The 26,644-nt window shown below is 24.3% G+C and overlaps 1 protein-coding gene across 4 annotated transcripts in view; it reads left to right on the forward strand.

The window, feature by feature from the left end:
* LOC122503789 overlaps positions 1-26,644 on the forward strand; it is a 338,227-nt gene that overhangs the window by 247,217 nt on the left and 64,366 nt on the right. For all 4 annotated transcript variants that reach the window (XM_043614481.1, XM_043614482.1, XM_043614479.1 and 1 more), the window contains 2 exons: positions 18,605-18,650; positions 20,102-20,269. In XM_043614481.1, the coding sequence (XP_043470416.1) occupies positions 18,621-18,650; positions 20,102-20,269 (198 nt within the window). In that variant the 5' untranslated portion in view covers positions 18,605-18,620. The remainder of the gene's footprint in view (positions 1-18,604; positions 18,651-20,101; positions 20,270-26,644) is intronic.

A 26,644-nucleotide genomic window follows, 5' to 3' on the forward strand; every position in this document is an offset into this window, starting at 1 on the left:
TTTAAATAACTTTATAACAAATTCAAATTTTATTAATTTAATATTCAAGTATTCAATTAAAATTGAAATAACTTAACTAAATAATAATTAACAAATTTAAATAAAACTTATTTGACAATTAAATAATTTAATTATTTTTAAAATAAATATAATTAAGTAAAATATTAATTTAAATGTATTTGCACTCTAAATTTTAGTAAAAATTAGTAAAAATAAAAATTTTTTTAATTATTAAACATTTTTTACTAATTAAAATTAGTGACTGACTTTTTATTTATTTATTGAAAATAAACGGGACAAATCGTCTCCAATTAGTTACTAATTTTACTAGAAAATAGTTTAAAAAAATATTTTTTACTAAGTTTTTAGTAAATTGAAACTAATTCAAAAGCAAAAAATAGTAAAATTTACTAATAAATTCGTAGAAAATATTTTGTTTTGCTATTTATAGTAAAATTTAACTAATTTGAAAGAAAAAAGTCAGCAACTAATTTAAAATATTTAAGAAATATTTTAGAAATTATTTATCAAATTTTATAAAATTATTCTACAATTTAGAGACACTGATAATAAGAAGCAAAACTTTTGTAGGAAAAAGTTCAATTATTTTCAAATATTGTACGAAAATATGCACAAATTTCAATTAAAGTTTAGCAAAATTAATCTAATATTTGAAAAAGATTATCTTGCTTTTAATCAAATTTTACTAAATTCCCTAAGATTTGAAACTCTTATTTCTTAATTACAATACTTTTTTTTAATTTTTATTTATATTTTACTTCATTTTTTAAGCACAATTTTTTTACTTAAACTCTATTATATGCGAAAAATATTGTTAATTGAAAATTAAAATTATATGTAAACTAATATTTTTTTCTTCTTTTCACAAATAAAATCTCAATTGGAAACCAGAAGATTTGACTTTATAGTTGCGATGTTCAATTAGGATAAAAATAAAATAGATATACAACATTTATCCAGTTATGTAATAATTACCATCGTAAATTTATACAAGTCTCTTAATTTAATAGTTTTCAATCGAAATGTCCGGAAATCAACTTTAAATTGCACTTTAACTGTTAAATGAAGAGAAAAAAGAAATATTTACTAGTTAAAAAACCTAATTAATCAGACAAGTGATAAGATAATAAAAATCAAACTACGTAAAAATTTCCAGTTATTATTATTATTATTATTTAATTAATTAATAAAACCTAAATTTCAAAAAATAAAATTTTAAGTTTAGATTTCAAAAAGCAAAACTTTTAGAATAGGAATGAAAAAAATTTGAGAATTATATTTTAAAAGTATATTTTAAAAATTAAATTGAAATTAAAAATATAATAAAAAACCGCTGCCAAGTTGCATTTTTTTTTGTATAATTTTGGTGCTCATTTCATGAACACTTTACATCCTCATAGAGATAAAAATAATAGAAATATACAAATAACTTTTTATAAATATGGTAAAAGTGATTGAATTTTGGGTCAATCAATTTATTTTTAAATACCCTACAAGATAGTTACAATAATTTAATAGTTAAACAAAAATTTTCAAACAAAAAAGTTGAGAAAATGTCATTTTCCACAATTTTTGGATTTTAAAATACCAATAATTTAGAAGTTTATTATCGAATTAGGTTCAAAAATAGGTCAATCGAAGCGTTTTTTAATGCTCTACAAGTTGATAATGATAATTTTAAAGTTACTTCAATGTTTTTCAACAAAATTTTCAAAAAAGTCTTATTTTCCAAAATTTTTGATTTTTAAAAGTTTAATAACTCCGGTTAATATGGACGAAAAATTTTCAATTAGGGCTCAAAAGATGCGTTTAAAAAAACTCTACAAAATTATGAAAAAACATTTATAGGTGTCCTAACATTTTTTTAAAGTTATGGGCAAAAAACGTTTTTTTGGAAAATTAAAAATCAAAAAAAAATTTAGTTAAACTTTATTAATATATCAGAAAGTACTCTCGCTTTATGTCCGCAGATGAGATCTACAATTTAAAAAAAAATCCAGCCCAAAAGCTCTTCATGATTTCGAGATATTTATGAAAATGTGATGTTTACACACACACACACACACACACACATACGGAATGACATTTTATAAAAATGTCATTTTTGAACTTCTGAGGTCAAATAACATAAAGATATGTCAAAAAATCGAACTCAAAAAATTTCGGTATTACAATACTTCCTCTATGAGGAAGTAATAATATCATAGTATAAAAGATAATAAAATATAACAGAATATATAGGTAATAATAAAAGATAATAATAAAAATATAAATGAAACTAAAAATTTGTAATAAACTAAATTATTTTTAACACTCTTAGGATTAAAAATTACTCTGAACGTTAACAAAATAACTTTGAAAATAGAGAAAGTTGGAATAAAAAATTTGTATAAATTCCAGACTTACAGGCTTTTAATTTGAAATAATTAAGTTACTTTATTCATTTTTATCTATAAAAGTTTAAATTTCAAAACATTATTATTATAATTTAAAACACTAAAAGTTTTGAAAACCAAAATTTTAATTACTTTAAAAAAACTTAATTTTTGCAGTATTTTATAATTTATATTTACAATATTTACAATAAATAAAGTTTGTAGATTATAGAAATAAATTAAATAATAATTAAGTATAATTAACATACCTCTATAATAAATAAACAAATAATAAAGTTTAAATTTAAAAAATTATAATTTAAAAAATTATAATTTAAAATATTAAAATTTTTGAAAACAAAAATTTTAGTTAAGAATTAAAAAAACTTAATAGAAAATAAATGTTGATTTTTACCCTTTCTATTAAAAGAACAAATTTTAAAGTTCAAATGAACAAGTTTGAAAGTTTAACCAAAGAAAATTCTAATTAAAACAATTTAAACTGCTTTAGGAAAAAATATTCCAACGTTTAAGTAGTATGACTGTAAATTTGGTCAGACAAGTAAAGAAAACGGCGCAATATTCGTATTACATAGTTGCGTATACGTATTGCGTTAAAGTTAATTAAAATGACGCTCTAAATAAATTATAAACGTTACAAGTTAAAACACGAATTCCAGATGTCTCGGGATTTTTGCAATTTATATTCAATGCTGATACATTTTTTTTCCTCCAGCATTACATACACAACGAGGGAAAATACCGTTTACCCTTCTCGGAAATTCTGTTTCTTGTAGGCGACTATATAGAACAGTTTTGTATAGTGTAAAAAGAAGAGAAAAGAAGAGAAAAGAAGAGAAAAACACATCTAGTTCATCGATGTCTAGTCGCCATTGTAAAATTATACATGCGTAAGAAGCCATTTGCACACGCACACTATGAAAGGCAGGTGGTGAAAATAATAATTGAAAAGCACATTAAGTGAATGTTGACTCGACAATGGGTCGTTACAAACGGCATAAATGGGATTGAAAAATAAGACAAAGTAATAAAATGAGAGAGAGAGAGAGAGAGAGAGAGAGAGTATTAATAATGCTCACACTTAATTATTAGTTTCTTGCTTCTCTTTAATTTCCAATGACTGGAAGCATATATGTATACAGCCAGTCATGTATTCAGAGATACGTGCATAATTTGCTGGAATATCTACATACCAATGTTTTATGAGATGGCATGCAACAAAGCGAAGTAAATACTGTTGAGAGTAGTTATGTCTACCTATAAGGTGGGTAGTAAAAGATGTATCGTCTTTTCTTGCACTTTAACGGTTGCATGCAACCAGCGACAAGGACGAGCGAGGTCGGTTGCTGGCCCAGGAGTGGGGGAGGTCTCTCAAGGTGTTCGCAAAAGTGGGAGACGGAAGACCCTCTTATATGGGGGAAAGGAAAATGTAATACGTGGGGGAATGAGAACGAGAGCTATACGGAGAGTGACGGAGAGAGGCGCTCAACGTGCGAGAATCATGATAATAATCAAGAGGGATAGAGGGAGAAATTTACATTTTTTTTATTGTAATTTGTAAATCAAATTCATTTTTGGGTTAGTTGAAAATAAAAGTTTGGAAATTTTTTTCTTTTTCTTTTTTAGTTTGTTTATTGAAACAGGTATGAGGCAGTTAATTAACTGCTTTGCAACAATTAACAGACAGTAAGGTGACTGATGTTCAATTAGAGAAAAACGTGGAAGAATGTAAACAAAAAAAGGAAAATAAATAAAAGTAAGAAACGAAAGAGAAGAAAGAAATGAAAAAGAAGAAAGAGTATAGAAACAAAAGAAAGAAAGGAAAGAGAAGAAAAAAATGAAAAAGAAGAAAGAATAGAAGCAAAAGAAAGAAAAGAACGAAAAAGTAAAGAAAGAGATTAACGATAAAAGAAGAAAAAGAAAAGAATAAAAAAAGAAACAAGAAAATAAAAAATACATGAAGAGAAAAGAGAGGAAGAACAACTAACAGAAATTGATATACTGAATATTTGGAAATTGTCATGGAAAATAAAAAAAGAAGAAAAAAAGTAGGGAGAAAAGAAGAACGAAAACCTGATAGAAGAAAAAAAAATAAATAAAAAGACAAAGGAAGAGTAAATTGAAAGAAACGAAAAAAAACAGAAGAAATAAAAGAAAAGCAGAAAGATATAATAAAAGAGAGAGCAACAAATAATGAAAATAGAAAAACAAGAAAGAAAAGAAAAAAGAAAGCAACAATGAAATAAATAGTGAAAAAAGAAAACTTATGAAGAAAAAAGAAAAATCGAAAAAAAAGTAAAGAAAAAAGAATAAAGAAAAGAAAGCAACAAAGTAACAAATGGAAAAACCAAAAAAGGGTGAAAGAAAACAAAAGAAGAAATTACAGAAAGAAAGCAACACTAAAATAAATTAAATGAATAAAAAAATGAAAGACAGAAAAAGAGAAAAACCAGAGAAAATAGAAAACAAGAAAAGAAAGAAAAGAAAGAAAATATGAAACAATACAAAAAGAAGAAATTGAAAACCACACAAATGCAAACAGACAACCAAAGATATAAAGACCAGAAAAAAGCAAAAACGAAGAAGTTGTAAAAACCTACGAATAAATGAAGAGAAAAATGGAAAAAAGTGATAAAAAAGAAAGCAACAAAGAAAAAAAATACAAAAAAATAGGAAAAGAAAATGTAGAAATAAAATAAAAAGAAAAAATTGAAGATAGAAAAAACAAAAAAAAAAGAAACAGAAGAAAAGAAAGAAATCAAGAAAAAACAAAAAAGAAAAAACAGAAATAGGAAATAGAAAACAAAGAAATAAATAAAGAAAAAAACAAAAAACAAAGGATTATGGAAATAAATAGAGAAACAAGAAGAAAATTTTGCAAAGAAGAAAGAAAAGTCGGTAATAAGAAAACGAAAAGGAAAGTAACAGGAAAAAAGGGAAAAAAGATTGAAAATGCAAAGAAAAAAAGGAAACAAGAATACAAAAATAAAACAGAAGAAAAGAGGGGGAAAAAGGGGAAAAAATGAACAAAAATGAACAAAGAAAGAAACAAACTAAAAAAGAAAAATATAAAAAAAAATAGAATGCAACAACAAAATAAATCGAGAAAAAATGGAAGAAAGCAAAAAGTAAAGAAGAAAGAAAGAAAAAAAGAAAGAAAAAAGAAAAAGCATTAAAACACAAAGAAAAAAGAAAGGAAAATAGAAAAAAAGAAACTAAGAAAAAAAACAAGGAAACAACAAGAAAAAACAAATATTTATAGACAAAAAATGAAATAAAAGAAGAAAAAAATTCGGTATGGAGTCAAAAGTTCCAAAACAGAAGTTCCGATTCCGAAGGACCCAAATTATTATTTTCCCAAATGACATTCTTTCCAAAATATTATTTTTCCAAAGGTCATTTTTACCAAAGTATTATTTTTCCAATAGTCGTTTTTTCCAAACATTGTTTTTTTTTATTTTTCTAATTTCAAAGTGCAACTTCAAGTCAGCAAACTTTCAGTTGTTATTATCGTTGTTATTTTCATAAACTGTTATTCAACGTGTGCTCATTCCAAAATTATGTTGTGAAATTAAAAAATTTTTTCAAATTAAAAAATAGTAAAAAGTGAAATTATATTAAATTATAAATTAGTGAAATTAAAAATTTTATTTATACTATAAAATAGTGAACAGTGAAATTGGCATGCCAGTGAAATTATATAAAATTGTAAATTTTAATTATGGCAGAATTAATACAAGTCGGAAAAAAATTATTTACATATCGAAGGATTTCTGTATTACAAGCATTCAGATGGAAAGAATAATTTGAAATATTGGAGATGCTTTATTTTTTCAAACAAATTCAGTACTTTTAACTTATTTAACAATTCAACACTTTTTATTTTGGAAATTTTTTTTGGAAATTTCGCACTTTGGAAAATGTATATTTTGGACATTTTGGGCTTTGGAACTTTTGTACTGTGGAAATATAAATTTTGGATCTTTTCATTTTGAAACTTTTTTCTTGGAATTTTTCGATTGGAACTTCCGTTTTGGAACTTTTGTACCCCAATCAAAAATTCATCAACGATGAAATAAATTTTGAAGAAAAGAAGAAAGAAAGAAAGCAAAATTATTAAAGAAAGACACCAAGAATTAAGCAGAGATAGAGAGAAAGCAGAAAAACAAAGAAAAGAAGAATATCAAGAAAGCGACAAAAAATAGAGAAAAGAAGAGTAAAAATAACTAGATAAAAAAAAGAAAGAAATCAACCAAAAGATAAGCAGAGAAAAAGCAAAAGATTTAGAAAAAGGAATGAATAAAAATATAAAAATCTGAAATCTTCAAAAAGTGTAGAAAAAACAAAGGCAGAAAGAAAAAGTAAAACGAAAATGAACAAAATTTTTCTAAGGATATCAAATTGAGACAAAAAATGAATCAAAAGAGTTGCGAAGCAACGTTTTGATTCGTTTTTTGTCTCAATTTGATATCCTTAGATAAACTGTGAAAAGAAAATACCAAAGAAAGAAATGGAAAAAATAAATAAACGAAAAAATAAAATAATGAAAAAATAAAAAAAGACAAAAATAAAGAATAGAGAAAATGATAAACACAAAAAGGAAAAATAAAATTTTGAAGAAAAAAAGTAACAAAAAGCCAAATAAAAAAAATAAAGAAAAAATTAACGCATAAAGAAAAATAAAACGGTGAATAAGAAAAAAGTACCAAAGAAACAAATAAAGCCAAAAAAAAACAATAAAGAAAAATAGAAAAGACGAAGACAAAAATAAATTCAACAAAATATGAAGAAAAAAAAATAAAGAAAGTTACAAAGAGAAGAGAAAATAATTAACTCATTAAAAAAATGAAACGAAGAAAAGAAAGAAAACAAGAAAGAAACAAACAGAGAAAAAGATAAAGAAGTGGTAGAAGAGATAGAAGCGATAAGAAAAGAGATCTAAAAGAAGATATTGGCACTTGGCGATGCTGACACAGATCGCAATTTTGCATTGCGTCCTTATTTCGCACGATGCGCTCCGTGTGCAATAAAAGCTCATTAAAAAGTTTCTTCTTCTTCTTCTACCTATATATATTATATGTTGTGGTCGATAAATTTTCTTCTCAACTCCCTTTCGAAGAGAATGGTTATCGGCTTTTTTTCTCCAACCACTTGTAAATTGACGATCACACAGGTCTCTGCAAATTGTCTCGATGACACATCAGGATCAATGTAAGCGCATAAGCTCCATTCCTCTCATCCACTCGATTTCCTTCCCCCTCCCCCACCCCGTTTTGCGAGAAATCTCAAGGCCGTTCTTACAAAACCGGTCACGTACACCGCTTTATATACTTGTCTCTCTCGGCGAGACTCCTCCGGTTTGTACCTTCCTTTTCAATTCAAACGAGTCTATTGAAGTTATCGTTATTGGTCCTCACTTTGCATTCATCATAATTCTCATTCTCATAATCCGGTTCATATCTCCTCTATCGCTGTTACAATTACTGTTAACATTTTTATTAATATTATTGTTTCACTAATAATAATATCATTATTATCTACTATTGTTAATATTATTCTTAAATTAGTTGCTTATTTTAAATTATATTATTACAGTATTTACGTATTATTCTTACCTATATTATTTAACCATTTGTCCAAACAAAAAATTAATTATTAAATGACAATTATTAAACTAAATTTATTCATTTTTATTGTTATTATAACTATTTTTAGTATTTTATTACTATTTTTTTATTATTACTATTTTATTATTATTATTATTATTATTATTTTATAATTACTGTATTGATTGATTAATATATTGTTTTACAACAATAATTAATACATTATTGTTAATTAATCCCCAAACTCTGACTGAAACAGACACTTATGTCACTAAATGTAACTAAAGAATAATTTTAATTTCTTTGGCTGACTAAAATTTATTTATACTACTTATTTTATTCAATTTCATTATTTGGGTCGCATTAAAATATGGATTCATTACTTATAACGAAATTAAAAGATTTGGCTTGCTGATTTCTACTTTTAATACTGAATACTAAATATATAAAACGCTTTTTTTGTCTGGTTACAACATACTTTTACTACTAATAATTAAATAATAAAAAATTGCGTTGACTTTAACTTAATTTTACTATTAAATAATTATATTATGAAGGGGTATAGTTTTAATGACTAACACTTACTTTTACTACTGGTAATTGAGTTTTAAAAAATTTGAATAAATTGTCTAGCACTAACTTTCTTTTACTACTAAATTGTAAGACAGTAAATCATTCGACTGTTGACAGAAAAACTGATTTTTACTGTCTGACTAAAATTTACCACTACTACTGAAAATTGAAGTAAATCGGGAAATTTGAATATTTCCTTAATCGGCTTACTCATACTACTTATTACTACTGATTGTTCATTATTATTTATTTTGTTTATCAGTCTATTGTTAATAATAAATATAAATAATTTAATAAAACACTTTTTCTACTGACGTGATTACATTTACAAAAGAGAAACATTCAGCTGACTGTTTCTTATTTTTACTATTGACTAAAATTTGCTATTTCTAGTGAAAATTGAAAAAATACACAACTGGCACTTGGCTGCCTGGTACTTTTGTTTATTACTGACAGTAACACACAGAGAAAAAGGAATTGGTAAATCTACTAGCGGATTGTTAATATAGAACTAGCAAATTTGATTTGTTGTTGCAACAATTATTTTTGTTCTTTAAACAAATTAATTGTTATCACAACAATCTCGAGTTGTCAGGAGAACCAAAAAACTGTTTCAACAACAAATCAGATTTGCTAGTTCTATATTAACAATCCGTTAGTAGATTTAACAATTCCTTTTTCTCCGTGCATGTTATCTTTAAAAGATGTCTAATATTTTGGTCTGACTAATACTAACTTTTACTACTAATAATTGAATTTACTTCTACTATAAAATTTTTTATTTAAAAAAAAGTAAAAAAAGTATTTAGAAAAGATAGTTAATTCCTTTAAATCTAAAATTTTTTACAAAAATATAAGGTTAAAATAAAACTGACTTTTAGTACTGAAATAAAAATTACAAAACTTTATCACCTGTCTACCAGAAACCCTATCAAAATTTAATAAATTTATTTGCATCTAATCAAACTTATACGAACCAAAAGCAAATTTTTTTGAACCAAACTAAAATTATTTGAGATTATTAAAATTTTTTTAAAAAAATTATTTCTAATCAAAAGGGATTTATTGACACGAATAGAATATTAACCAAAAAAATATTGTCCTATCAAAAAAAAAAAAAAAAGTTAACCAAGAGAAAATATTAATAATAACAAATTGAGGTAAACTTTTAAATTCAAAAAAGCAAGATCGCTTATTTTAACGTATTTTTTAAGCTGAATTAGGTTTTGTTGATAGATTTTCCGTAGATCGTTTGTAAATTTAAAAATATCGGATCCAAAAATTGGGGAAAAATAAAAAATTTGATAGGTTTTGCTTATATAAAACCTATCAAGTCATTTTGAAATATTAAAATCATATTTGTAACCAGAAACTCTAAAGAATCACCAAGTGACAAGTTTCAAGCAAATACAAGTGGTTTTTATCTTTTTTCAGCCGCCATGTTGGATCTGACATTTGAATTTTTCAAAACAGAAATCTTTGTTTTTAGGCTAAAAATGCTAAAACATGCTACTTTTATTACATTTTTTTATATGAAAATTAATTTTTTTATTTTTCTAAACTAATTTCAGATCATAATTTTTATATAGGGTAAGTAACTTAGACGACTTTGGAAAAACAGCTAAAATTTTGCTTTAAAAAAAAGGGTCTCCAAGGTGGTCACCATTCAAAAATCCAATGAAAAATTAAAAAAATAGTTGCAGAAATCAATTTAAGGTAATTTTATTTGAAATGTATTGTTTTTGGCTTATAATCACAGAATCAATAGTTGCAAACTCTGTTTTTTTACTTATAAGAAGCCATTTTAAAATAATTATTGTTAATTATTTATCCTCTTTCATACATTAAAAACTAAATTATTTTATTGTTCATTATAAAACTTTCCAAATCGATAAAATTTACATTTTCCATAATATATTTTGATAAATATTACATTGTAAAAAAATTTAAAAGTGATTTTACATAAAAATGCATGGTGGCAACCTTAGGGCCAGGACGGAATTTTTCAAAAATTTATCAAAAAATTGTATAACACACAATTTTATCGATATTCATTTATAATATTATTGTATTCTATGTAAACAAAATTAGCACAAAGTTTAGAATTTTTAAACAAGAATTTCCTCAGGGTGGCCACCTTGGGGCCCCTTACCCTATATAAAAAATAAAAAATTTGATAAAATTATGATCTGAAATTAGATAGAAAAATAAACAAATGAATTTTCCTATAAAAAATTGAATAATAATGGTATTTATTGCGATGTTATTTTGTTTGGATTTGTAATTTTAGTGAGATCTTATTTTGTTTTTTGAAAAAATCCATTCATATAATTTTGTAATTGTTTATTAGCTTTCGCCCGTCGACGACAGGCATCCTCAGATAATTTTAAACTGAAATTACATACAATTATTAGTGAAAGAAGTATATCGAAAAATATCTGGAAGAACATAACCTATAACATAACCTATAACTTACCAAGAATGTATTAATAATGGTATTTTTTTTAGCATTTTCAGCCTAAAAACAAAGATTTTTATTTCAAAAAAGCTTAAAAAATATGACAATCAATTTTTTCATTTTTCAATTTTTTCTCGATTCAAAAACATATATTTAACAAAATTACGCATATATGGATTTCAAAATCTACCAATTTTTAAGTAAAATAAAAATTCAAAAAGGATCAACATATTTTTTGTGCGATTTTATTTTTTGACCTTTGAATTCCCCATAGAAAATTACCTTAAACAAAATTTTGTTGAACATTTAAATTATTTTCTGAATATAATTAAAAATTGTCGGTGCACCCTCCCTTGAATAATAGTACCTAATAAATGAAAAAAATAAACAATAAATAATAATAATAATAATAATAATAATAATAATAATAGTAATACTCGAAACTCTTAGAAACAGATATACATGTAAAATGGTGGAAGTAATAAATAAAATAACAGCAATGTAATAACAATAACTGCAATTGAAATATAAAATTGATGCATGAAAGTTATATCACCTTGCAATATATATGTATAGGCACATACATATAATAGAACATCGTATATTACTATATATGCAACATAGTTTCTATATAAAAGTTCCATTTCCTGCACGTGACTATGCACGCGGTTATCTTCTGTTATTACCTTCTTCTTCTTCTTCTTCTTCTTCTTTCTTCTTTCTTCTTCTTCTCCTCCTTCTCCTTCTTTTTCTTCCTTTTCTTCTTCAACGCCCCACACATATGTGACTGACCTATACAACAACCAAAGAGAAAGATATTCTTTGGGTGTGAAAATTAGCCAATATATTTATTTTTTTCTCTCTCTTTAATATCAAATCACGCGATAGAGATTGAAAAGTAACGTTATACATATTATCATAATATTTAAACTTGACATTGAAATACAAAGTCAATTTTTTTATTATAGACAGAGACTGAATCTATGGTCTGTTCCTTCTATTCCCCTGCCCCCTTTTTAAGGGAGGGGGGGGGGAATTAATATATAATAACAATTTCTAAACTATATTTATAAGTAGACATTTATTTTTGATTGTTTTTTTCTTTTCTTTCTTTTTTTTTTTTATTTAAAAGAGGATCTCAACGTAAACGACCATTCAAAACGAAAATTACAGTGTTGAAGATTCTGTCTGTAATTTTGCGTTCCGTTAGAGACATACTTTAGAAAGTTGCACTTTTCTTTAGTTTGTATTTTATGCGCGCCTTTGGTCAACGTAATTGAATGCTTTTAGAGATGCAAAAGATTATATCACTTCCAAATTGATGGAAAATAATAATGGTATCCAACTATCCATATAGATTCATATGTATAAGTCTCAATTTTTTTTTTTTTTTTTTGGGTAATTTCTCTCTCTCTCCCTTATGGATCGAATTTCAATGTGGTGAATGTAAAGACCATCACCTACGCTTTATTATTTATCAAATACAAAATATGGTACAGATATAATCACTTGTTGATTCAATTATTTCTTGATTTATCGAATTGATGATGACGATGATGATTTATTGTATTTATGATTTATAAAAGCTCAAGTATATAACGATGTACACGTAGAAATTACTGCCCACTGTTTTTTTTTTACACGAAAGAAATATTTTGCACAAAAAAAAATTGAAACTTTAATAATATGGTTTCTTTGACGGATGACTGTTAACATAGTTGTGAAAATAATAGATTACAATATTTCTCTTTTGTAATTTTATTTTCTCACTTTAACGTCAAAATGTAAAAAAAAAATGGTGGAATAATTTATTACTAGACTATAATGTATACAGTAAAATGTCGAATATAATTAGAAACGGAAAATTGAAATAAACGCGCTTTTATTTTTCATGGGGAATATTTTAATAGGTGCATTTGCAGAAACTAAGACCGTTAACTGATTTGATAGCTTCAATTTAAAGTTGCGTATATATATGTATATAGAAAAAAAAGAGAGAGAATATCCGTGTTTGTATTTTTCAATAATGGGTTGTTAGCTCTTTTTCCGTTTGTTTCTAATGTTGCTATTTTTTGCTTGTTTATTTCTTATTATTTAATGAGATGAGTGTACGGAAATATCGATCTATAACTGGTTAATTATTGTTTTTAGTGTAGGAAAAATTGCTTACTTCCTTTTTTTGTGAATTTTTCATACATTTCTCTTTGATTTCTTCGAAGAAATCCGTTAATTAACTTTTGAAATTTTAATATTGTCTTCTAATTTACAATAGATTTTATTATATCATTCTCATTCTTTCTTTTTTCGGATTAGTTTTTTATTTTTTATTTTACAAAAAAGGTGTAAATACTAAATACACATCGCACAGAGCCAAACAATATTTATTTGATTCAAAATAAAATTGATTTGGCTCGAACAAATTTTATTCGTATCAAATTAATTTAGATTAGTTCAAATAAATTTTTGTATTCTTTGCTTGAAGGAGAAAAAATTTTTAAATTGTAGGTAATTTGGTAATTTGACATAAAAAAATTATAAAAATTAATTTTATTTTTCTCCAAAAAATTGGATTTTGGTTGCAAAAGAAATTGTAGTTTGGTAAAAATAAGTTTGATTTGGTTTAAGTAAATTTTCTTTGATTAAAAAAAATTGTATTTGGTACAAATCAATTCGTTTTGGTTCAAAAAAATTTGATATTCTTTGATTCAAAGGGAAAGAAATTACAAAAGAAAAATTTATTCCGTTGTAAATAAATTAGGAAATTCGAAAGAATTTGATTTTGGTTCAAACAAATTTGCTTTTATTAGACTATAAAATTTTATTTAGTTCAGATAAATTCGTTTTAATTCAAAGGGAAAAAATTACAAATTAAGAAAAATGTATTTCGTTGCAAATAAATTAGTAAATTCAAAAGAATTTGATTTTAGTTCAAATATAAATTTGCACGGAGAAAAATGGATTATACAATTAGGAATATAAACAATAAGATCATACTGAATATAATCTGATTAATACACTTTATAATCCATTTACAACCTTTTAATGTTTTAGAATTATTTCTGGTATTCACAATAGATTATAAATTTTATATTCCAAAATTGAATCAAATTATAATTCTAGATTATTACTTTAGCAACATGTTTTTTTCAAATTGTCATTTATGAGGTTAATGTTGTTTTGAAAATTTTTTGTGTTCGAACTTTTTTACATGTGCTGCTATTTTAATTTTCCAGGTTTGTAAATTTCTGATAATTTTATTTTTATAAATCTAAAAACTATTACAGCATTATGCATATATTTTCCATTAGCTTATTATTGATTATAATCATTTTTTATTTTAAATGTTACAAGGGAATATTATTTTTAACCTTTTCTTAAAAGTATTTTTATTACTTACAAAGCATAAATTTTGTGTCTAGTAAGAATTTATTTGTTTGTAAATTTATTTACAATTAATTGATTAATTATTATTTAATTGATAAAAGTTTTAATTATAGTTTTTTTAATAGTTTTAATAGTTTTGTAGATTTATAAAAATGAAATTACAAGAAATTTACAAATAAATTTATAGGTTAAAAAAATAAATTGATTGATTGATAATAATTGATCAATCAATTTAATTTATAAATTATTAGCAACAACAAATTCAAAATTTTTATTTTTTTTAATTTTATTATTAGGCAATTAAATATTAAATAAATTATTTTAAATTTATGGGTTAGTTCTGATTTGTCAAAATTTTATTTATTTAAAATAACCTAAAGACTAATATAATTATATTGATGCAAGTTTTATAATCCAAATTAATATGATCAATAATTTGAAAGTGGTAATACTTAGATATTCAATTTTATAATCCCAGTTAACTGTCCTATATACAATGTAAAAATATCATAAAAAGTATAATCTGGATTATATCACATATAATCTATTTTTCTCCGTGTGATTCAATTCAAAAAATTTGTTTTTGGTTCAAATATGTTTTATTTAATTCAAAAAAGTTTGATTCGAATCAAAAAATTTAATTTGTTTCAAAGAAGTTTAATTTAGTTTTAATTAAAAGAGAATAATAATAATTATTTCGTCTCAAATAAATTAGGAAATTCAAAAGAATTTGATTTCGGTTCAAACAAATTTGCTTTGATTAAAAAATAAAATTGTATTTAGTTCAAATAAATTCGTTTTAATTCAAATGGAAAGAAATAACAAAAGAAAAATTTATTCCGTTGCAAATAAATTAGGAAATTTAAAAGAATTGGACTTTGGTTCAAATAAATTTGATTCAATTCAAAAAATTTGCTTTTGGTTCAAATATGTTTTATTTAATTCAAAAAAGTTTGATTCGAATCAAAAAATTTTATTTGTTTCAAAGAAGTTTCATTTAGTTCAAATAAAAGAAAATTTAAAAACTTAATTTTTATCCTCTCAAATAGATTCAGTATAGTTTAAAAAACTTTGTTTTTGTTTCAAATACGATCGACTTGAATTGATTTGTACTAAATTATTTTTGTTTTCATATAAATAATTCATTATTCTAAATAATATTCGGATTGATTTAAATAAATTCAATAAGTTTAATTTGTTTCAAAAAAATTCGATTCGTTTCAAATTAATTCTGCTTGATTCAAAAATAAATTTGGCGTTATTTAGTGGAAATACAAAACTCAAAAATTTTATTTGTCTCTGTTTTTGTTTGAAAAAAAACTTGCCTTTTGGTTTTGTCTTCAGTTTTTCTCAAATAAATTTCATATTTTATTATAAAAATGATAAAAATGATAAAAATAAATTTTTCGTCTCAAATAAATTAGGACTGATTGAAAAAAATTGTTTTTCTATCAAATAAGATTGATTTAATTAAAATAAAAATTTATTTAAAAAAATGTTGCTTTGGTTTAAATTATTTTGTTTGTTTCAAATAAATTTTCTGCGTTTCTAAATAATGTTCGAGTTGGTTCAAAAAAATTTAATATTGTTTAGTTGAAACAAAAAAAAATTATATTTAATTAATTCAGTTTAATTAAAAAAAGTTGCTTTTCATTCAACATTTTTTTCATTTGCTTTAAATAAATTTGGTTTCATAAAAATAAATTTTTTTGTTTCAAATATTGGTTTAAATAAATTGGATTTGGTTCAAATAAATTCTATTTGGTTCAAATAAATTCGATTTGATTCAAATAAATTTGTTTTGGTTTCATTTTGTTAAAAAGAAGAAATAAAGAAAATAATTTTTAAATAAATTTATTTTGACTCAAATATATTTGATGTGGTACAAAAAAATTTGATACTAGTTCAAATAAGTTTCATTTAGATTTAAAAATTTGTTATTCTTTGATTGGAAATAATCTGAAAAAATAAGTAAGAAAAAAATTTCCTCAGTAAAATTCGGTTTATTTTAAAGAAATTTGTATTTGTTTACAATAAATTTGGTTTGTTTCAAATGTTATTTTTTCATTTTTAAATTAATTCGGAACGGTTCAATAAATTTACTTCGGTTCAAAGAAAAATTTCATTTGGTTTTTCTTTTTAAAAAGGTTTTATTTCATTGAAAAAATGTTCTCCTCACTTTTTACAAGAAAATAATATTATTATTATTAAAATTACCTAATAGTTAATAATTATAATAATAATAATAAAATTAATAACACTATTACCATCATAACTTTTTAATACAATAATTAAAATAATAGTTCATCTAAAACTCTCTGTATAATTTTGAACAGATTTTGTCCATTTTTTCTCCTTTTTTAACCTGCCTAACAAATCTATATTTATAGCTATATATATAGAAACTTCCGTGGAATGATTTTATAAACTTTAATAGAGCAAATGATGCACGAGTTGATTAAGTCTTATCCGAAAGTCTTTTACATCGTGATTGCAGTTGATTACATACGTCTTACTAGCCAAGAGTTTAGCAGGTCAATGCGATGATCGTTTGTAATTAGTGACTGCTAATAATGGATAATATCGTGTGGCACGAGCAAAGTAGAGAAAATTTATCGCTATTTTCGATCCGCGTGTTGTGTTGTGTTGTGATATACTTGCAGTAATCAACACAACAACACAGTGAGGGCTTTTCGTTAAGAAAAAAAACGTAGGATACAAACAAGCTACCAGGAGAAATTATCCTATTTTTCTTTTCGCGTGCACTTCCATCTTACGCCATATTCGCGATGTTTATCATTACTTTAACTCGCATATCTTTTATTTCAATCGAAATATGTTGGCAAAAAAAACTAAGTAAAAAGGAAATGAATTACTTGTTTTGTAAATCCGTTTCTTTTACAAACAATTATGTTTTCTTTGCAAAAAAAGTAAATTGACATGCGAATTTTGACACTTCCTCTCATTGGTATAGAAATGGAAATTTGCTTCTCTTGATAATTACAAGAAAGAAATAGCGAGAATTATTTACAAATTTCTTTTGTCGTTTTTTAATATTTTTCGAATTTGGTTCTTCGAATTTGTGTTCTTTTCTACATTTTCTTTTTTTCTTTTCTAGTATTTTTGTAGTTTTTTGGTTTTTATTATTACTCCTGTTGTTACTGCTACTTTTTGATATCTTACTTTGTATTTTTTTTCTATTTTCGTTGTTTAAATTGTTCTTATTTTTACTATTCCTTTTTAACCTACATTTGTATTTTTTTATTTTTTCACTTCTGCTTGTTACTGACTATGGTTTAATAATTGTTAATATTATTGTTGTTCTGATTATTCTGTTATTATTTGCGTTTTTTATAAGTTAATTTTAATTACTTTGTTCTTTTAACTTTGTACTTTTAACTACTTTGTTCAATTTTTAGTACTTATAAATTTTACTAATTTTGTAATATAAAATTAAATATTTATAATTAATTTTAATAATAATTTTTACAGTAATTAATAAGGTATAATTAATTATTAATTAATTAATAATACTTTAATTTTTACTAGTTAAACAACAACACTAATTAAAATAATAAAAAGTAGGTATAAAAATAGAAAAAAATAAAAACAAGTTCAACAACAAAAATAATAACAATTACAGAAGTAGATACAAAAATATATATTTTTGATTATTTATATTTAATATATTTTTATTTTAATTAATTATAAATAGTAATTAATTAATAATAATTTTATTTTTACTATAGTACAACAACTCTTATTAAAATAATACAAAAGCAGGTACAAAAATAGAAAACATAATAACAACTTAAACAAAAAAAAAAAATAACAAATACAGAAGTAGATACAAAAAAAAATGTTTTTTATAAATTAACTTGTCATTATGTTTACTTTTCTTGTAACTACTCTTTGTATATATTCTTGTATTTATTAGTATTGTTTATTAACTTTTTTTATTGTTATTTTTTTGTAAAAAAATACTTTTATATTTGTTAGTATATTGTCGTTTTTGTACTTCTTTTTATTGCTGTTCTTTTTTTAATCTTCTTTTGTATTTATATATTTATTGTTAATATTAATATTGTTAAACTTATTTTTATTCACGTTATTATAATTTTTTGTACTATGACTTTATTATTATAAATTTTTCTTTTTTGTTACAGATATTTTATCGTGTGGATGCTAGCAGTAGTAATTGCGAGGTGCAGGGTAAGTTTTCTTCAATTCTTCTACATATTTTTTTTATATTATACTTTTTTTACTGTTACTTCTGTTTTTTGTTATTTTTTGCCTTTGTTATTTAATTTATAATCAAATATTGTTGAAATATTAATTATCTATTATTTTATTTTTTTTAGTTTTCGCTTTCGTTACTGTGTGTTTTCTTCACTTTTTCCTTTTGTTATTTTTTATTTTCTTTAGTTTTTTCTTTAGTTATTTTTTTCTTTCTTTAGTATTTGCTTTTGTTATTTTATATTTTTTGATTTCTAATAGTTTTTTCTTTAGTTATTTTTTGTATTCTTGAGTATTTGATTTTGCTATTTTTCCTTCTCTTTAATTTCCCATTCAGTTTTGTCTTTTGTCTTTATCATTTTTACTTTTATTTTTTTCTGTTTTTTTAATATTTGCTATTGTTATTTTTTCTTTTGGCAGCTTTTTCTCAGTCAACTGTTTATTTTTTCCAAATTATCATTACAATATTTGATATCTTTTATATTGTTTTCCATTATTTTTTGTTTCGCTTAGTTTTTGCTTTTGTTATTTCTTGTTTTCTTTAGTCTTTTCTTTTGTAATTTTTATTTTCTCTATTTTTGGTTTTTGTTTTATTACAATTTGCTATTGTTAATAAAAAATTCTTTAAATTATTTTTTTTTTCAATTTTATTTTGGATTTTGTATTTAAATAATGCAGTAAATGAAGTAAAAACCCATTCAATTCTTCAGTAAATGAATAAATTGAGTGGATAAATAATAATTGTTATTTTTTGTTTCCTAGTTTTTGACTTTGTTATTTTTTGTTTTCTTTAATTGTTTTTTGCTTTCTTTAGTATTTGACTTTGTTATTTTTTTTCTTTAATTTTTCCTTCAGTTTTGTCTTTTGTTTTTTTTCATTTTTACTTTTGGTTTTTTCTGTCTTTTTACTATTTCCTATTATTATTTTTTCTTTTGGCAGCTTTTTCACAGACAAATGTTTATTTTCTCCCTAAATATCAATAAAATATATATTATCTTTTATTTTGTTTCCCTTATTTTTTGTTCTTTTAGTTTTTTGTTTTCTTTAATTTTTTGTTTCTTTTAGCTTCTGCCTTTGATATTTCTTGTTTTCTTTAGTCTTTTCTTTTGTAATTTTAATTTTTTTTTAGTTTTTGCTCCTGTTATTTTTATTTTCTTTAATTTTCTCTTTTGTAATTTTTATTTTTTTTTTTTACTTTTCGCTATTGTTAATAATCTAACATTTAAAAAATTCAAATTAAATAAATTAAATTTAATTTAAAATTTATTTAAATTTCTTCAATTTCTTTGGATTTTGCATTTAAATATAATGCAGAAAATAATCAATCAATAAATGAAAATAAATGAAAATAAATAATTTGTTTTTAAAATTTTCCTTTAGTTTTTGATTGTTTGGAAAAATATTTTTCTACTTTCAATATTTAATAGGCGGCGGGTCACGACAATTCAGAACTCGAGGCAGCAGGAGACGAGGCGGCAGTAGATGATGCGACGGAAGATTACTGGGCCGGAAGTGGAGCGGGTCCAGAAGAAGAAGAAACGCATCGAAACGAATCGAGAGAAGCGTTAACACACGAGGCGAGCGATCACGATGCTGTAAGTAAAAACTATTTTCCCTTAAAAACAAAAAAAAGTGTAATTTCCTCCACTCGAGTTAAATATTCGAAAAATTCAAAAAAACGCCCCCCTCCAAAAAAAATAAAAACCCCAAGAGCGGATATAATGTACAAAAAAAAGTATATATAGATAATAAAAAAGCAATTAGTACTTTCTCGATTTGCAACAAAAAAATTGATAAACATTCCCTCGTTTAAGTCAGTGAGTTATAATTTATATGCAGAAAGGGAAAAAAAAAAAATTTTTCGCCGAGAGAAACTAGGCGTGAGAAGTGTAAGAATGTTGTTTGATGCTGCGTTAACTTTAAAAGGCAAAAGGGTTTCGAAGGCTGTTAAGTTGCGTAAGTGCGAATCGTTTCCATGGAAAGAATATCTATATAAAACACTGGCGTAGTTTTAGCAAAAGCATTTTACTTTGACTTCCTCAAGAAAAGCGCAGCGTGCAGCAAAAGAGAGAGAGAGAGAGAGATTCATCTTGTCGGCGCGCTGTTACACGAGAATTCGAATAAAACAAAACAAAAACGAGATCGATGCGGGTTATATTATAAAAGAAGAAAGTGAGAACGAAATGAAGAAGAGGGAAAGAAAAATGAAGAAGAAAGAATGATAAAGAAGAAGAAGAAGATTTGCACGTGCAAGGAATAACAACTTGTATAATACTTATATCCTGTTATATACTTACGACATTAATGGGTGAACGGTTCCCTCGAAACCAGATTTGAAACGGATCAAACAGGAAGAAGTCTTTGCACACGCCTCAAGGCATTTCAAAGCCAGGAAGATCAGAAAGAAATTTCAAACGAGGAGAAGAATAAAAAAAAAATATTCAAGAAAATGAAACAAAAGTGTATCAAGTTGAGAAATAGAGAAAGAAAGATTGAAAGAGAGAGAGAGGGGGGGGGGGAGAAGAAAAAAGTAAAATCCCTCATCCGCTTGCGTTTCGAGAAAAAGAAGAATATTGAAGGACTTGCGCATTTTGATGATGATAGTATTTGTTTCTCATGACTTACTACGCGAGGGTTAATTATCAATGAGACCTCCGCGAAAGGGATAGCACGATAGCACGAGGTTTATTTTAGCGCTATGATTTCTTCTCGAGTTTGCATTTATTATTCTGGCTACTTGGAAAATTCACAAGGAATGTAAAATTATTTTTCTATTTCTGGAACGAGAAAAATCAACTTTTTCGTTATAAAAAGAATTTAAAAGAGAAGAAAGAATAAAAATGTAAAAGTAATTTTATCATTTGAAGTAAATTACAAATGTGAATTTTTAACAAGAATGAAAATTTAAATGTTCTTTCATTCATTCACTTTTTCTGTCCCTCACACTGCGAAGTTGTCTTTTTTTTATACTTTTGTTTTTTATTATCTTTAGATAAATTGTATATTATATTATCATGTTACAATTATTTTTATTTTATAATTAATTCAAAATTGTAATGACAAATAGAAATCATCAGAATTTTTTTCACTTCTTTTCATTAACCCGTTGCCTGTTTCCGACCCACGGGTGGGTCGTGAAAAAGTATGGCCATAACTGTTTCCGACCCACCCGTGGGTCGTGTTCACTATCACTCAAAATAAATATAATTTGTATATAAATTGATAGATATTTTTCTTTATATCAAAATTATAAGAAATTATAAGGGTCATTAATGATATTTTAGAAAATAATTGAATAATTAGTTATAATTTAAATATATTATGCTATTTGAAAAAGTATCAGATTCCGCTGGGCAGTTTGGGACAATCATGTTGTATATTCCTCAAACAGTTAAGGGGTTAAAAGACTAAAATTTTGTTAAATATTAGGTTTTGTCAAATTGAAATTAAGCAGATTTTTGTTCTTTACTTCTAAACAAAATGAGAAAATTGTTAAACAACTGTGATTAAGAAATAGAAAATTTATTTATTTTGCATAATTTTTTTTCAATCATAATTTTTTTAACAAAATTATTATTTTGTTTTAGAAAAAGAAGAAAAATATTTGCACAATTTCTATTGAAAAAATATGTAGATATCGATTGCTCTTTGCTCCGAGTCGAAGACTCGGAGTGATCGATTTCTTCATGTTTTCTAATAATTAAAGATGACCGAGAGATAAAATCATTATTTTATATTATAAGAATATTGTTACTGTAACTTCATCAAAATTATTTTCATCATTTGAATTCAATTATTATTTTCTAGAATTTTAAATTATTTTTTATGAAGATAATAATTGAATTCTTAAAAAAAAAAATTATTTTTGAAAATAATTGAATTCCTGGGAAATTTTTATTATTTATGAAAATAATTAAATGTTTGCATACAATTTTATTAAAAAATTTTTAAATAATTGAATTCTTTTTGGGAAATTTTATTAAAATAGTAGATATTGAAAATCATTGAAATTAGAAAAATTTTTTAAAATAATTAAAATTAGGACAAGATTACGAATATGAAGTCAGATTTTTAAAATTCAAAATGTCGGAATCAATATGGCTGATAGAAAAAAAATTAAAAATCAATCAGACTTACTTGAAACTCGCCACTTGGTGATTTTTTTATAGTTTCTGGTCATGAATATGATTTTAATATTTCAAAATGTAGAAAATAAATTTTATTAGTCTCAAATAAATTTGGTTTGGTTCAAATAAAATTTACTTTTGGTTCATATAAGTTTTATTAGATTTAAATAAATTTGGCAACTTTGTTTCGAATAAAAAAATGATATAATTATAATTATGTTCTTTTTGCTCAAAATATATTTGATTTTTTTATAAATAAATTTAGTTTGTTTTAAATAATTTTTATTCCTTTCAAATTAGTTTGTCTTATTAAATTTAATTTGCTGGAATAAAATTTTTTTCGGCTCAGATAAATTTCGTTTTGTTACAGAAAATTTGCTTTCGCTTTAAATAATGATAATTTGGTATAAATAAATTTTAATTGGTACAATAAAAATTTTAATCAAAAAAATTTGGTAATTTTTTATGAAAATAAAAAAAAATTAAAAAGATAAATTTTATTTGTCTCAAAAAAATTCAATTTCTTTCATAAAAATTTAATTTTTATTTAAATAAGTCTACTGTGGTTTTTATAAATTTTAGTTGTTTTTATTTAGTTCATTTTAATCCAAACAAGTTCGATCGAGTTGGAATAAATTTGTTTTTGTTGCAAATCAAATTTGGTTTTATTTCAAATCAATTTTATTTGTTTCAATTTTTAATTCGTTTGAATCTAAATAAATTTGATTTAATTCAAAGAAATTTGATTTTGTTATAAATAAATTTGGTTTACTTCAAATATGTTTTATTCGTTTTAAATTAATTCAGTTTGGTTAAAATAAATTTGGTATTCCTTAGTTAAAATAAAAAAAATTAATTTTATTCGTCTTAAGTAAATTTAGCTTTGATTAAAAAAAATTTAATTTAATTCAAATAAGTTTGATTTAATCCAAATCAATTTAATTAGGTTCAAAAAATTTATATTAATTGAAATTTAATATTTTTTATTTTTACTGAAAAAGAGATAAAATATGCTTAGAGGCAAACCTTGAAGGTTCTCGATTATATTAAATCGAGTACATTAAATATTTGTTGAAAAAAGTCTCTCTGAAGGATATGAAAACGAAATTTTTACTGAAAAATAATTAGAAGACAAAAAAAAGAAAAAAAGTAAAGGGAGAATAAAAATGAAAAAAAGTAAAAAAAGGTAAAGAAGAGAAAGATAAAGTACTTGAATTAAAAAAAGTTGATTTCAGTTCAAAAGAGAATTGAAAAAACTATAAATGAAAATTTAACGAACCCTTTCTTGAGAAGTTAATTAGCCTTTAGTATTCGACCTGTTTAACTATAGTAGAATCAATTATATGTGTTACAAAAAAAATAGGTTTAAAAAAACATAAATTTTCAATTAAATATTATTATAAATACGTAAATTTCACTCAAGAGCCGAATCAGTAAAATTAAAGTGACTAATGAGTGCCTGGAACACTGGGATTTTCTGTATCACGAAGAAGATAAATCCGGAGGAGAAAAAGTTGTAGGGAATGAGCATATCCTGCTCATACTTCTTCATTTACAAGGATCCTCTCATTCTCTCTCTGTATCTGTTCCTCTCTTTAATTCTCTCATCTTTGACTGAACTTCCTGCTGACAAGCTGCATTCTTGATAAAAGCTACTGCAATTAGTAATTAATTCTGTAATGTGAGATTTTTCATCTGCGCATGCTTCTTCTTCTTCTTCTTCTTTTTCCTTTTCTTCTTCTGCGAGTATATTATTTACGTCAGAGATAACCCCTCTTTGATGTCTTAATTATCTTCGAATGCAAATAAAAAATTGCCAAGTACGGTTTAAAAAGGAAAAAAAAGGAGGAGAGCTAAACTCGAAAAATTCTGCCGAGAGAAGGAAATTATAAACTCATACGGAAGCTGCCTAGTGCTTCATGGATGTTCTTCATCCAAGCTAATTTAGATTAACCCTCGAGTTCAGATTTCATTGCTGAGAAACCAATTTCTTAATTTTCATCATTTGTCGAACAACTTTTTATCCACTTTTCCATTTTATCTTTTTATTTCCTCTTTCTCTGTGTGTACTTATTTTAAATTCGTTATCTATTTATTATTTATTTCCTATTTATTTATTATTCACGTATTTCCTATTTTTATTTAACGTGTCACACAAAAAAATTCTTTAGTAAAATTAAAAAATCATTCGGAAAAAATGAAACCAAAACTGAAGAAATATTGCGAAATGCTGCAAAGAAAAAGGGATGAAATATTACAGTATTAATAAAATCAAAAAAGCAGAATGTACGCAATTAGAAAAATCTGATTTCGTTGACATGATGCAATTTATTTTTTTTTTGTCTTCATCTTCTTTTTATGACTACACGAGTCATTTCGTTGACAATGTTTGTTATAATTTTCAACAATTTTGTTCTCTTATCTTTATAGACGACGAGACGATGTCACAGTTCCTTTTCCGTAATCTCTCATCAAAAAATCTTCCGTTTATGTATTTTTTCAAGAGCAAAACTGCTTAAGTGTCCCGCTAACATCAAACCCGTTAAGTCCAGTTTTATATTTATAAGGATATTCACATTCTAAAAGAGTATCACAACTCGCATTAGAGAGTTAACAAACTTTTAACACCGTTTTACGCATTCAAATGTTTCAGAATTATTCCCGCATTACATCCATATACATAAATTAAACTCGTCAGGAAATAAAATTCATAATTCGGACATTTTCATTCGTTTACTGTTCATTTATTACGAAATCTCGATTTTATTTATTTTTTCTTCTATTTTTAGTTTTTAATTTTAATTTTCATTACTTTTTCTTTTTTATTCATTATATTATTTTTATTTTGCGTCTGGTTTGGGAATAAATTCACCTTTTCACCTCCTTTTTGGAAAAAGAGGAATGATGACTGTAATAAAGATTATTCAATTCCACACATTATGAGCCAATTTCGTCTCGTACTAAAGAAAATAGTTTTCAGTAATACTGTAAATTACGTTAGACGAATAAAAATTCTAATTTGCTGCTATGAAGACACGTGATGTGTGGGAATTTCTAGGACAGTAAGCCAGAGCAATTGTAAATTTACCGTCAATTTTGAATATAATAAAGAAAAAGTGGACTAAATATCTTGGTAATCTAATTATTCAACAAATGTAACAAAAACTAAATCACAGCAAAAAATTTTTAAAAAAAAATAGAAACAAATTATTAAAAATGTTTTTAAATAGGGAAAAAAAGGAAAACAATAAGAAAAAATAGTAAAAGAAAAAGGAATATTAAAAAAATAGGAGAAAATGGAGAGCAAGAAAAGAATCGAAAAAGAACAATAGGAAAAAGGATTAAGAGAAAAGCAATAAAAAAATACAACAAGAGAAAAACGATAGAAAAAATACAAAATAGAAAAAAAGTTTTTCTAAATATCAACTCTTTGTTACTTTAATAATACTGACATTTTCGCCTTGTCCGTGAAAGACATGAACACAAAAGTTCGAAGTGACCACCGTAGGGCCACTTCTTTTTCTTCTTCTTCTTTTTTTTTTTACAAAACTCCTAGACAACTTTCCTGAGAGTTGGAAAAAGATCCCGTTTATAATGTGAGCTAATTCCTTTAATAGGATGACTTGGCCTGACCTTACGGTGTAAGTGACCTCTGACGCTTCCAGCAAACTTCCATTCAGTACTTGCTTAATCTTCATATTATTATATTCAGAGAGAACAATTCATTTGCTCTCACGATAATTCCGACAAGGGAAGGTAATATCCTCGCGATATACACACAACAACATGATTTTATTCCAACATCAATCATCGCTTGTCTCTTTTTCTATATACACTGTATAT

This window comes from Leptopilina heterotoma, unplaced genomic scaffold (assembly GCF_015476425.1).
Source record: "Leptopilina heterotoma isolate Lh14 unplaced genomic scaffold, ASM1547642v1 Lhet_27, whole genome shotgun sequence".
Lineage (NCBI taxonomy): Eukaryota > Metazoa > Arthropoda > Insecta > Hymenoptera > Figitidae > Leptopilina > Leptopilina heterotoma.